The sequence below is a fragment of the Leptonotus elevatus genome, chromosome 9 (genome assembly GCF_054856555.1).
Source record: "Leptonotus elevatus isolate MCC_2025b chromosome 9, RoL_Lele_1.0, whole genome shotgun sequence".
In the NCBI taxonomy this organism is placed as follows: domain Eukaryota; kingdom Metazoa; phylum Chordata; class Actinopteri; order Syngnathiformes; family Syngnathidae; genus Leptonotus; species Leptonotus elevatus.
The window spans coordinates 7,014,710-7,028,657 of NC_141247.1; the positions used below are offsets into that span (position 1 = coordinate 7,014,710).

The window sequence follows — 13,948 nt, forward strand, 5'->3', positions numbered from 1 at the left end:
TACGCTACAGTCATGCTGGAACAGAAAAGTCTTTACACAAAATCGGAAGCATAGAATTTTCCAAAATATCTCACTAAAATGAAAATAGACTATTAAAATGAAGAATAATGAATGTATTTTGATGAACAACACAATGCCTATGTCTCAGTGGTGTCAAACTTAAGGCCCGAGGGCTAGAAGCGGCCTGTCACAATGTCCTATCCGGCCAGTAGGGCTAAAACACATTGCCATATCTGTAATTTTTCAATTGAAGTAACTGTTGGTGCTGATTTTATCCACCGGAGGACAAACTGTCAACCATTTCAATGACACAGCAAAATTGGCTCCTGCTCAAAATTTGACACCTGATGATTCAGATTCAGACAACTTTATTTGTCTCACAAGCAGTGTTGTATCTGAACGAGTTCAATGAACGTTCATGAGCTTGTTCATATTTTGGGCAAACGTGAACTGAGCGTAGTGCATTTTTGCTTCGTGAATGTTTCTGTGAATGAGCTCATTCTGGGACAAATGAACGGCTTTGAACGCAGTTAATTTTGTATCCAGGTTGCCAGGTTTTCTCTTCTTAAGAAAACCAGAGATAAAGACACCGTAAATGTGCTTTAATTTGGCGTGAAATGCCATTATCTGGCAACCCCAGCGGCGACGAGCATCGCAAGGCACATACGTCTTCAAAATGCGACGCATGCTTGCCCGATATAATTCACAGCCGAGCTGTGTGTTGTTTGTGTAGCAAACGCGGAGTGCGCGTGGTTCTGCCGTCCCTAAGCGTAAATGTGCAACAAGAAGAAATACACACATTGTATATTGAAATACAAAACATGCTTCGTTTATAGTATCTAATGCTAAAGTCAATGGAGGATACCATTCAAATGCTAACAGGAAATGAGCATCAACTTCGGGAGTGATACTCTTTTCAATTAACAGATATTCACAAACACTTTGGACAAAGGTAAGATAAGACTACTCAAAGGCAAATGTTTTCCCTAATCTGTGAAAAATGAGTTATATTAACCGAGCTCAAATGTGACCTTCTATCGCATTGTAAGGTGTGTACCACACTGCCCCAAAGACGCCAATGCACAGGAACCGTCTGTATTTGTTTTCTATAATTTTATTTTAAAATGCTCACATCATGCTTTCAGTGTGCAATACAGTGTTCCCTCGTTTTCCGCTGGGGTTAGGTTCCAAAAAATAAACGCAATGAATGAACTCCGCCAAGTAATTAGATTTATGTTTTACATTTATTATAAATGTTTTAAGGCTCTAAAACCCCTCACCACACAGTTTATATACATTTTTCTCATCGAGGCATTTACATTTTCTCACATTTCTCTCTTGTTTAAACATTTTCAATGTTCAAACCTATATAGATTGTATTAAATAGGTACACTACTGTAAAAAAATAAAATAAAAATGCATGCGAAATGGTACTAAAAAAAAGATATTTCGATTTTTAAAGATTTATTTAAAGTACTGTATAAGTAAAAAAAAAAAAAGAAGAAAAAAATAGAAAGAAGAACTATGAACTCATTCATTTGTAAACCGATGAACTTAGTTAAAAAAAAAATGTAAATATGAACTGAACTAGTTCATTTTAAGCTTCCCAGTTTGCATTCATAGTTAGTCCAGGAATTAATGAATGGATAGTATAATATAATGTAGGTAATATATATAGTAATATCAAGAAACACAATGAACACAGAGAGACTAACCTCACAAGCCAGATTGATAATTGTGATTTATTCACATTATCAATCTGGAACTTTACTCGGCAGATCTGTTCGGGAAAGGAGGGACTTGCTGACTGGACAATACGGCATCCTTGCACCTTTGTTTTGACCAATCAAGACAACGGATGAAAATGCCGTCTTCCGTCTCGTCTTAGGGGGGGGGGGGGGGGGGGGGGGCACGAATATCTTTACCAGATAAAAATGTTCAAATTCAACAAGGCAACGGTGAGTAATTCTGCGAGAACAGAATTAATTGCAGCGTCCATTCGTCTGTTAGGTTTGTTTGTTTCCCCCGCGCTATCAACACTTATTGGTTTCGTCCCGCCCTAAACAACGCCTGATTGGTCCGACCTAAAAAAGGTCGGCTGCAAACGTATTAGCGGGAACGGTACAAGATGTATTCTCCCGAGTTTGTGAACTCACAAATACCGCGAGAATTCAGCTTGCTGGCAAGGTTACAGAGAGACGTCTGGGCCTAAGAAGTTTACAAACTGAAAGTTAAACAAGATATGATAAGATAAATGCAAATAAGGTAATACCAAGATTGTTCCCCCAAAAAACAATAATAATAAAAAACAGTAATGAGAGAAATAAGTCATGCATATGTGAAGGCTAAACGATGGTAAGGTAAGTCTACTGTACTTCATATAAAATGCTGCTGGAGAATACAGATCTGTGTACATGTGGATACCTCCTGTCGAATTATTTGCAGACGGAATAGCAGCTTCAGTTCAAAAGAGATTGCTTTGACAGAAGCCTTTTATGTTTTTATTCAAGTACTGCCACAACTTCTGTGTATTTTTTTGTCTTCATTTACAAGGCAGGGGGACAAGTTCACCCTTTTTCTGAGAAGTCAATTGAGTATTTATGGTGTCAGTTGAGGTTGTTAGGATTTCCAGATGGATGTGTAAATTTATGTCAATTCAAAATAATTTCTAGATCTTAGCAAGTCGTTTTAGGAATGGTAAAGCCACTCTGATGTGTACGCTGCACGTGTAAATGAAAGCACCGACTCATATTGTTGTATTTGCAATTATTTTTGTGAAGAAATTTCAGATTATTCATCTGATTTGCAACAAGATAATAGCCACTACAAGTATATATCAGGTCACAAATGTAGTGTTGTGGTCAACAAGAGATCAAATTCGTGTGAATGTTGCCATTGAACACTCGAGCTGTGTGTCATTTACCCTCAAGAGTGTTTTTCATTGCTCATTATGAAATGGAATTTACCTTCTTCTCTTTTCTTATTTTCTTTTTCATTCTTAATAAGGGAAGTAAGTTGAGTGGGTGGAGGGGTCACTTCTCTGTTGGAGAAGTGACACAGGCCAGTAGAGCTCCACATTTACATCCGCAGTCACATTTCACCTAGAAGAGCTCCTCCAAGAGCTAACGACTGGCAACAAAACAAGACTCAGATTAAAAAGCGAAAACGGCAAGATTAATTGTGAGTCATGCTAGGAGAAGGTTTTTTGAGTTTGTTGCATTACAAGGAGGACTACAAAAAGGATGCTGCGGTTTCCATGGGACACGAGTTGCAGACAAGCTCGATGACTCCTCAGACAGATATTCAACAAAGAGGTGAGTGGCATTTCCAACGCTCAACGAGCGGCTGCAATGTGAAATAGACCTTGTTGTGGACTGATCCCACAGCCTGACACAAACTAAAAACTGTCTTATTGTATGTGTATCGTGTGTGTGGTCCAGGTCTAGACCAGGAAGATCCTGGCTCCAGACTCTCTCAAGGATTGCGAGAAGCACCTCTAGCTGCCGCAGGCCTTTCTATCCCCAGGTCTTCACCTGTTCAAACCCTGGAAACAGACCAGACACTCTACTCAGGCGCTTGCAGCCTCTTGGAACATTATCCTGATCTGCAGGTGGCCGACTCTGGCTTCATCTCCTCAAACCTTCTCAGAACCAGCGCCACTCAGCAAGATCTTTACACTGAGTCTTGTTCTCTGACGCGATCAGAGAGTGCAGAACAACAGCAGTTACTTCACCAGCCTCTCCTGTCACTTCCAGACCAGGGCCATCTAGTTATGTGTGACGGGGGAAACACTAGCTTGGGTCTGCCGGCTTCACAGTTAGAGCCCATGTCTAACTCATTGCTGAATGGACTTCTGGAGAAAAAGCTCGATGAGGTATATCTGCAGCACCTGACTGATAACCTGGCTCGATGCAACTCCAACCTGGGGAACAGCCTCCTGCATGGCCTGGTGCCTCCTCTGCAACCGAACAACCTTCAGCACGGCCCAGATTCACTAGAGTCCAGTCTGGAAAAGGGACCTGGAGGAGAAGGTGGCAAGAAGATAAGTCAGCTTACTACCCAAAATTTAGCTCCATGTTCATCCAACTTTAGCACACCCATCCTTCGTATTTCTGAGGATCCATAATGAAAGCATTTGGCATGCTAGTTGTTGCATGCATTAAAAACAGAGCTGTTGTTTGATTTTTTCATCCATCAATAAAATCAAGGAGTACAATGTGTTTTGTTGAAATGAAATTAGAAATTTTGCTCACTGTTGGTAACGTGAATTAACTTCAGCTGCTTGCATATGACACCTGCTGGTAGATTTTTGCACGACATCACTAGCTCTAATCGATGACTAAACCTGTCATTACAAATCGGACATTTAATAATAATAATAAATTTCATAGCGTAGGGATAAATAATGTTTTTGTTTGTTTGTATGTTTTTTGAAGGAGCCTAGACAAATCTGAGATTGATTCCTGAGTGTTAGGACCAAACATGTACATAAGAAAGTCAGATTTATGTTAAAAATCAGTACATTCATCAAAATCAACATGCTTTAAAAAGTTACATCTAAAGGAATTGTGTATATGAATGTAATTTGTTATAATCCATTTTAAAACTTTTTTTTTTGCTCATTGGTTTTATTGTGTGGTCTGCAGTTAGGAGGTCTATGTTACTCAAACTGTTTGGAAGTTTGCAAGTTTGGCAATATATACTGTATATGTTTGAATATAAAGGAGTGTTTATGAATTTATAAAACAATGTACAAAGTGAACTTCAAACAATGTCCCCCACCTATCAATTTTACCTATCAAAGGTTTGTCCTGCAGTTTCTGTCAACTCCATCAGATCTGTTCACCATCCTCAGTAAATTGGACAATAGCATGATATCCCACTACCTCAAAAACCTGCCTGATCGGACTCCAATGCCTCCGGGAGAGTGACCCACCTCCGAACTCAAAATCTTAGGCCTTTTTTTTTTTAAATCATGTAACCATGCTATAAAAACATTATCCCTGACCTTCCTGCTGAGCTCTTGATGCTGTTGTTTACTTGTGTTCCGGAACAACCCTTCACCTAACTCGTGTATTTACATTGAGATTAAATTACATACAAGGGTTACTTACGGGAGGTAGATACAGTATATGGTGCTCTGCAAAACTGCCCTTTATTAAAATGCGGGCTTGTGATTGTCCACAAAATTACCAACACCCAGGCTAACATGCTACCACAAAGATTTACACTGCAGTCATGAACATTTAGCCCGTAATGATTAGTAAATATGTTCTTTATTTTTATTGAAAGGTGTGCCTTTGACCTGTAAATGAGTTAGTTTTTAGTTTTAAAGTATTAGGTGTTTTTTTTTTTTCATTTTTGCTGCCGCAACCAAGTCCAAGCATTCCCGAATGCTGCTGTTAAAATCGTCGACCACAAAATCCCAGTGGGCAGGAAAAATGGGAAAAGGAAATTTATTTAATACATTTGTGAAGTTTGCAGCGACTTGAGGGGTAAGCTAGTGTTTTGTCACAGTTAGAGGCCTCCTGCTGAATAAAACTGGTGATATTATAACACTCAATGGTGGTCAGAGACAATGGGCACACTAGTGGTCTAAATCAACATTCAACTTGGCTACTGATTTGTTTTTACATGATCCATTTTCATCAATGGTGTCAAATTACAGTTTTTCTCAATTGCCAAAACAAATTTCTTGAAACCTGAACCCACTTTCTCATAACCTTAAACACAAATGCAAACATTCTAACAATTTTCACAAAACCCCTGACTTCTCATTTCAAAACCTTTTATCTGGTATTCAAATCCAAACAAGAGCATTTGTTAGACACTACATAAAATTATATAAGACACAGCATCCAGGGCATGTAGTCAACAGAAAGAGTGGAAACACCTGAGGCTAAATGCAAACTGTAGCAGGGTTTTTACATTCTGGACCTGGATGTAATACTTCTGATTTTAATTAGAATTTATTTTCATATGTGTGTAGGTGTGTGTACCTCTCCTGCCTTTGTGATTTTTATTGGTGATCATGTCGAAACACAAATCATTTGTATGTCATCTATTTCAAGATATTGGGTATGTTTTATGTGGGAGACATTTGTTTCCAGTAGATGGCAACAAATACCACATTTTAAAGTTCTACACCCAGGCCATATGGGAATGCCAGTTGTTCGTTGTTTGAGAAATAATGGTGGATATATTTTGACTTTTAAATTCTTTGTCAAGTCAAGTCAAGTTTATTTTTAACTTATTTTAACTCTTAATCACAAAACAGTTTCAAAGTGCTTCACATGTCCACAGTTGACAAATGTTAACAACATCCCCTGATGGAACCACAAGAGGGCAAGGAAAAACTAAAAAAACTAAAATAAAAACATATTTTTTGGGGAAAGATTCTGTTCAGAAAAAATTAAAACACATTCTGTTCTGTTACATTCACATTCTTCCCCTACATTATTTAAACATAATGTCTTATTTTAACCTTTTTTTTTATAGGCAAAATCAAATTATAAATGTAGGCTACGTGATACTGTACAATATCTTCACATATCCAGGAGTAGATGAAGTGGTAATTAGAGAACATACTGGTTTAGTCAGAAAATACAAATTATTATGAAAATTTAACTTTTATATTGTGTGGTAACGCTTTTTAATTCATTTTTCAAGGATTGTACTCATAACAGATGGCATGGGCACTGCTCATAATGTGTCACCACTGGAAAGGAGACAAGTACACATTGTGACATCATACAGAAAAAAAATATCCCATTGATGTCTTCCATGCCATACTAAGCACTCATCAGATAATAAAATCACATCCCACAAGATGGTCTCTGATAGTCAACAATCAAACAAAAAAAGATCAACAAAGACAAAAAAAAGAGATGAACAGGAAACAACTGACTGCTACAAGGAATGCTTACAACTTTAAAACCTTCCTTGACTTGAACTCCGACACGTTAAAGTTTCAAAGGTCATTTGCATCGGCAGTCTAATTCATTTCCAAAGAGCTCCTCAAAGAGTAACACCAAGCTAACAAATACCTTGCGTTCCTTAATACACACACACTTGCCGTCTTCATTCTACATAAACAACCGCTCCACAAATGCTCGGCACACCAAGGGTAATTTGACGAGGACAGACATGCTTCCTAAAATAACTCTGGCGTACCCCCGCCTGCCCTCCTTAGTCACTGGAGCTTCTTTTCCCCAAACAACACCCCACATGCCAGGGAGTGGTCCAGAAACAGTTGGGCAGAGGGCTGCAGAGTGGACAGTGTCGAGCTGTCACTGATCTCAAAGTCTGAAAAGAAGATTCAGTTGTTGTCGAGAGGATTCGCGATTGGAGATATGAGGGTGGGAGCTGCAGCCTTAGCTGGGGGGATATTTGGAGCATTGGGGACCATATGTTTCTTTCTGGCCTTTGGAACAGACTACTGGTTTGTGGCCAGTGACAACTGCGGACCTTACACATGGCCCACCACAGAAACAATTGAAAAAGATGCCAATGGGACCGAGGTAAGACATGTATGAAGACTGATTGTCAAAAAAAAATGTATTTAGTATACATATCAAAAGTATAGATTTTTTGGGGGGGGGTTGTTTTTCCCCCACAAAATGGCCATTTATATACAAATGTCCAGTATTGTTATTTATTATTTTTTTTATATTTTATTTTATTTTTTAACTATAGTCACTTCCATTGAGGGTCAGCGGATTGTGTCCAGTGCGTTCCACAACATTCCACAGATAATCATCAGATTTCAATATCCAATTGGTGTAAATATGTTGGACTTCAAGTGAAATAGTGTACAACTGCTACTATACACATATCATATTTTGTTTACGTGGGATTGTAATACTCTAAACAAGCTACTTTTTTTCATTATAAAACCTAATCAAAGGAGTGTAATTTTTATAGAATAAGACAAGTCACGATTATTCAGTGTTCTGTGCACTTATTTTATGAAATACATATTTTGAATTGTAGCCTCACATGGAGTAGAATCAATTACGCATACAAAAATAAATACTGTGTGTATTGTGTTATAAGACTAACATAAAGTCCATTTGTTTGACAGTTACCGTTACTGTTGTGCCTAAATTGTGGAATGCATTCCTCCTCTGTTGACATTTTCTGCTAACTGGACGTCTTACTAGTTGTTTACAATACCATAAAGACAGCTGTTATAATGGTAATTGTTTACAGCAACGCTAGTCATGGTCCGAGACGTATCATTTTTAGGACATGAGTTCTTCAGGGTTCTTGGTTGCCTTTAACTAGCCATATTTGGTTTCATTTACAAGTAATCTCCCATCAAGATTTCTGACACAGCCAGCATGTGCAAATTGGGAAAGAACGTGGCCATACCAAAGAGCCTTGCATGATTCATTAGCAATGATGGCTGCTTGGAAATCATGGAACATTCTTTTTTCCTGAAACTTGTGAATGTCCAGCAAAACTTACAATTTGTGTGTTTTTGTTTAAAAATTAGTGTGAAAAAATACAGGTAAAGTACAGAACATTGTGCTTATGACTGAATACATATTTGGTGGCCCATTAAAATGGAAGAAGTCAACCCAGACATTTTTTTTTACAATAATATGTTCTATGTATGCCCACTAGTCAAAGCACTGTATTCTGATTAGTATTACATTTGTAAAATCTTAGTTAAAGGTGAAGTCAACCTTAAACATTTCTTGAGAATAATATGTTATATGTGAATTTTGTATTTGTATTTATATTTGTGGAATATAAGTTATAAAGCAAAATCCATCTCACGGGGCCGTCATTTTGCCACTTGCTGTCGACTTAAGATGTCATCACAATTGCTCAGGTCTCAGGTAACAACCAATCATAGCTCATCTTCAGAAAACAATGGAGCTGTGATTGGTAGTTGCCTGATGCCTGAGCAGGGACAAGTAGCAAAATGGCCGCCTTCTGATATTTATAAACACTGGTGCAACAACCAATCAGAGCTCACCTGTTTTCTGAAGCTGCGCTGTGATTGGTTGTTACCTGAGACCTGAGCAACATTGATGTCATCTTCAGTCGACAGCACGTGGCAAAATGGCCGCTCCCTGAGCTGGATAATAACGGCTGGATTTTCCTGCTTAACTCATATTCCACTAACACAATATTAACCAGAATACCATATTTAGACCAGTAGGGCTGCATAGAACATATTATTGTAAAAAAATTTAAAATAAAAAAAGGTTGACTTTCCTTTTAAGCAGCAAAATCCATTCATTTTTATCCATCTCAGGGGGCAGCCATTTTGACACTTGCTGTAGACTGAAAATGACATCACTGTTGCTCAGGTAACAAGTTACAACCAACCACAGCTCACCTGTTTTCAGAAGCTGAGCCGTGATGTAATTTTCAGTTGACAGCAAGTGGCAAAATGGCCGCCCCAGGGATGGAGAAGAACGGGTGGATTTTGCTGTCTTTGTTCTTCTGGTCTGTAGGCCTACATGTGGCATGTTTTGAAATTGGATCCAAACTTCATGTGTAATATGAGGTTGCACCTTGTTACAGCTTCAGAAGCATTGTCGTGTTGATCCACTCAGAATGCGTATCTAGCATGAAGGTGCGTAAATGGCAGAGTTCAGTCAACGCACAGCTGCAAATGTATGCAATTGCAAGCATTTTCCCCTCTTACGCACACACGAAAGAATATGGCCCCTAAGTGGATAGGCTCACATTAATGAAAGCAAGTAGTGTTGAAAAGTCCAATCTGCTGTAAGTCTTTCATTTTCCATAAGAGGTTGATTAAAGTTTCTGTGTCATCAATCATATTTTTGACAAGTCGGCGGAATGTATGAGCATGCATGTTTCATAAGTTCCTGTTGAAAGCTGCACAAACCTCCCGATCAGAACCACATTGGAGGCCTTGGAACCGTTCAGTTAGCGATGTGCGCCCTCGCAGCAGCAGCGCAGCCACATGTTACTGACTGACAGATATTTCAGGTGTGTGTCTTTATTTGACAACTGATGTCAGCTTGTCTGTTTTTATTCTTCAGCTGCAGTTTGTGAAAGCAGTCACCATCTCTCCTGCGTCTCTCACCCTCCAACATGAAGGCTTTTTTTGGCGCTGTTTGTTCCATGTGGAACCCACCGCAAATGAAGTCTTGGCAACGTTTTTCAGTATGTGAAAGACTTTTATAATGAGGCTCGTTTTGCTCCGGATAGTTCACCGCATAGAGTAATATAACAAAACACACGCACTAAATACATTAAACTTTGGGCATGTAGTTTATGTTCATTTTCTTAAATAGTCAATCCAATTATTTTCTGCCAAAAGTATTTTTTTTTTATTTTTTCAATTTGCTCAAACTCCAATATATCAAATTCTGCACTGCCATTCAGAAAGACAAATTTCCATTTTAATTTTAATGAAAATGTATTGTCAGAGCAACAAAATTCACTTATACAGTCATAACCCATCCAAGAACATGAAGCCTGGTGCGTTGCCAATCAGCGCCCCAAGAAATCATTCTTATCAACACAAATTTATTTTTCAAAAGTTTAAGTCAAAATCCTTAATGAAATGATCAGCATTCATCAGCAGACAGATCCTTCTTGTTTACATTGTGCATACAAATTTTGACTTGCTTCATACTGTGGAACACATCTGAGATAACGATGATTTAAATAGACAGAAAAAAAGAATATAGCATCTTCTTGTACCTTTGTCCAGAATGACAGCATTTTCTCTCATGTCTAATTCGCCATCCATTAACAACCTTTTGTGGGCATTTGTAAGTGACGTTTTTTTTGCATGATCATGCAAAATGTGTCTGTCCTACTTAATTTACATGTCAAAATAATTGCACTGAAAAAAATACCTTTTAAAAAAAGAGCTAATGGTGGTATAAGACTTCTGCACTACATAGAATACTTGACAAATTCATAATTTATTAGACCACATTGCAATGTAATACACCAATATTTAGAATCTCTTCAATTGAAATAACTTTTTTAACTATTTATTTATCATTAAGCATATTTATCACTGTAGGACAATAGTAATCTGTTGTCCATGAATAAAAAAAAAAAGAACAAATGGTGAAGAACAATATCTTTTAATTAACAAAATTAGAGTTATTTCCTCATTTCAATCAGCTGAATAGCTTTTGTGGGTGAATGCTATATTTAATTTATTTCTCTCAGAAAAACTTTTCTAAAATGTGGGTTTCAGAAGATGTATTCTGTTTGAAATTCTTCATTCCTTTACAAATATAATTATACAAAAAAAGGTGTTTTGATTGGGACCTTTTTTCTTTCTTTTTTTAACTTGGTTTTCCTTTTTTTTTCTGCAGCAAACCAACCAAAATCCAAAGTGTGTGTCCATGGCTACCTCTTCCCATTACCAGTTGCACTTGGACGAGTACCTCACCCCAGTTATGATGCCACAGCAGGTGTTGAAAACTTCAGTCATGACTCTACCATACTTACAGTTGCTCACTTTAGTGCTATGATGAACAAAACATTTCCAGTCAAAAGCACCAGATACACTTTACAGATTCGATTGTCTCTAACTGCGATGTGCTTGTATTTGTTTCAGTGTTTCGAGGTTTCTGGACCGTGATTATAATTCTCGCGCTGGCCTCAGCCCTGACTGGAAGCTTCCTACTTGTCTGTGGGGTTCCCTTTATCAGCCATAAACTCTACAAACTGGGTGGAGCCTTTCTCATCATTGCTGGTAAGATAGCTCTGCAAATAACACAATTGGCCTGAAATATATAGTAGATAATCAAAAGTATTGGGACAATTGGTCATTATTAGGGGTGTGCCCAAAAAAACGATTCTCATAAGAATCGCAATTCTCATTTAGTATGATTCAGAATTGATTTTAAATGTCCCAAAATCGATTTTATTTAAATTATTTTATACTGTCTTCCCTTTGTTTGTGTGTGCCTTTATTGGGAGCGCTGTTCATGTTGTACCCGATTTGGCCACTTAGGGGCAGTGTGGTTCCATGAGGTCTGATGCACTGTTAAGTTGTAGCCACATTAGAGAAGAAGGAAAAAGTCACCATCAAGTTATTCCAATAAAAGTTTTTTTTTTGCAGCGTGGAGCCGTTCTTTCGAGTGATAAAAGTGTCGCGAGTAGCGCACTAATTAACATTAGCAAGTCAGACTGGAGTAGATCATTACGATTCCTTGAACATCTATAAATTGAAGCAAAAATCAGTGTCAATCAAATCATTGCGAATCAAAAATAGTTTCTAATTGAAAATCGATTCCGAATCAAATCGCACACTCAAAAATCTGAATCAAATCGAATCGTGAGACATTCAAAGATTCCCACCCATAGTCATTATACTGTACATTTCTGGAGAAAATGAGGAGTTGCCCCTTTTGTAGCTTTAACAATTCTTGCTCTTCTGGGCAATCTGTGTATCTGAGGGACCTTTGCTAATTAATCAAGAAGAACGTTTATGAGGTCAGATAGTGACGTTGGATGTAAATATTTCATAATTTCTACTGTAATCCTAACGGTGTTTAGTGGAGTTGATATCAGGGCCAGGAATGTTTGGCTCACCAAACTCACCCAACCATGTATTTATGCACCTTGTTTGTTGCACTGGAAAATATAATGGCCATGCTGGAGCACTACTTAAGCAAACATCAAAGAAAATTATTCAAAAAGGCTAGAGAATGTTTATTTTAGTGTATCTTGCAACGGAAACACAGGTCTCACTCACCGTTGTTATAATTATTGTGGGTGTAAACATCACTACCATGGTAATGGTAAAAACAGGAAGGGTCATACAGTATGCATAGCATTAGTCCACTAATGTATATTTCTCCACAGCTTGCTTGTTTCTCCTTGTGCTGCTGCTCTTCGTACTTTGGATGGAGGTGGTGGATGTGAAGCGTTACATCCTCCAGGAGAGAGGGGAGGCTTGTAGCGATCTCCAGGTCTCGGTGCTCTATGGCCTGTCGTTCATGGTGGCTGCCGCTGGCGTGCCGCTGGAGCTGGTTGCTGGGTTGATCTTCATGCTTGTGGGACGAGCGCTGCTTGCCAACAAGTGAGCCAGGCCATCTGGCGTAGAAGAGGAGACAACTGACCTTTTTATGGCCTGCACGGGAAGTGAGCAAAAATTTGCTCAAAATCCCATCATTGTCCTTCAAAGGCATTGCTGCAGACGCTTTTATTTTTTTTAAATAGACAGCATGTAAAAAGTTTCTGTGCCATCCCTCCCCTAGGTTCTTAGACATTTGTCACTGTAAGGATGTCGAAAAGAAATTACAACCTAATTTGATACAAGCAGCTGAACAGATGTGTTTGTTTGACAATGGGATCAAATTGAACAGAGTCACTGTATTTTGTAAAGTTTCTTTTCACCCATTAAATATCGATTGAGACTTTTCTCACATTTTTTCCTTTTTTTTCCAACACCACAAATGTAAAAAAAACTTGATTTAATGTAAAACATTATCTATCTATCTATCTATCTATCTATCTATCTATCTATCTATCTATCTATCTATCTATCTATCTATCTATCTATCTATCTATCTATCTATCTATCTATCTATCTATCTATCTATCTATCTATCTATCTATCTATCTATCTATCTATCTATCTATCTATCTATCTATCTATCTATCTATCTATCTATCTATCTATCTTTCTATCTATCCAGCTAACTAGCTAGCTAACCAATCAAGGTATACAGTATAAGAAGTAAAGGACAAATAAAATAAAATTTTAAAAAGTAGCCTCCAGTTAATCAATAATGAGATAACAGATAGCAGATCATTGTTAAGCATCTTAACAAAGCTTTATTGTTAACATACATTAATGAAGCTTTGTTGATATTTAATTAAAACTACCTGATGCTAGACAGACAGTGTTTAATGATTCGGTTCATGAATTTCTGTATGTATCAATGCTGCAAGTGACAAAGGCAGCACGCAGCTGTGTTTCCTGTCC

The 13,948-nt window shown here is 37.9% G+C and overlaps 2 protein-coding genes across 3 annotated transcripts; both read left to right on the forward strand.

The window, feature by feature from the left end:
- The first annotated feature begins 2,202 nt into the window (after positions 1-2,202).
- LOC147168233 (uncharacterized) lies at positions 2,203-4,901 on the forward strand. 2 transcript variants are annotated; one of them, XM_086085265.1, is made up of 3 exons: positions 2,203-2,360; positions 3,007-3,314; positions 3,441-4,901. In XM_086085265.1, the coding sequence occupies exons 2-3, from the start codon at positions 3,188-3,190 to the stop codon at positions 4,124-4,126; spliced, it is 813 nt and encodes a 270-aa protein (XP_085941391.1). In that variant the 5' UTR covers positions 2,203-2,360; positions 3,007-3,187; the 3' UTR covers positions 4,127-4,901. The 2 variants fall into 2 exon arrangements, with proteins under 2 accessions (XP_085941391.1, XP_085941390.1); XM_086085264.1 differs by having other exon boundaries at positions 2,203-3,314.
- Positions 4,902-7,232: 2,331 nt separating this feature from the next.
- Positions 7,233-13,381, forward strand: LOC147168234 (transmembrane protein 182-like). The gene is made up of 5 exons (XM_086085266.1): positions 7,233-7,520; positions 10,026-10,149; positions 11,325-11,423; positions 11,570-11,707; positions 12,823-13,381. Exons 1-5 carry the CDS (start codon positions 7,353-7,355, stop codon positions 13,041-13,043), a joined length of 750 nt encoding a protein of 249 aa, XP_085941392.1. The 5' UTR covers positions 7,233-7,352; the 3' UTR covers positions 13,044-13,381.
- The last annotated feature ends 567 nt before the right edge of the window (positions 13,382-13,948 follow it).

Excerpts from the sequence above, each read along its gene's own strand:
- LOC147168234 (XM_086085266.1), top strand. The coding sequence starts at position 7,353 with ATGAGGGTGGGAGCTGCAGCCTTAGCTGGGGGGATATTTGGAGCATTG. Across the intron at positions 11,424-11,569 it reads CAGTTATGATGCCACAGCAG|TGTTTCGAGGTTTCTGGACC; the intron begins GTGTTGAAAACT and ends TATTTGTTTCAG. Across the intron at positions 11,708-12,822 it reads AGCCTTTCTCATCATTGCTG|CTTGCTTGTTTCTCCTTGTG; the intron begins GTAAGATAGCTC and ends ATTTCTCCACAG.
- LOC147168233 (XM_086085264.1), top strand. The coding sequence starts at position 3,188 with ATGCTAGGAGAAGGTTTTTTGAGTTTGTTGCATTACAAGGAGGACTAC. Across the intron at positions 3,315-3,440 it reads GACAGATATTCAACAAAGAG|GTCTAGACCAGGAAGATCCT; the intron begins GTGAGTGGCATT and ends TGTGTGGTCCAG.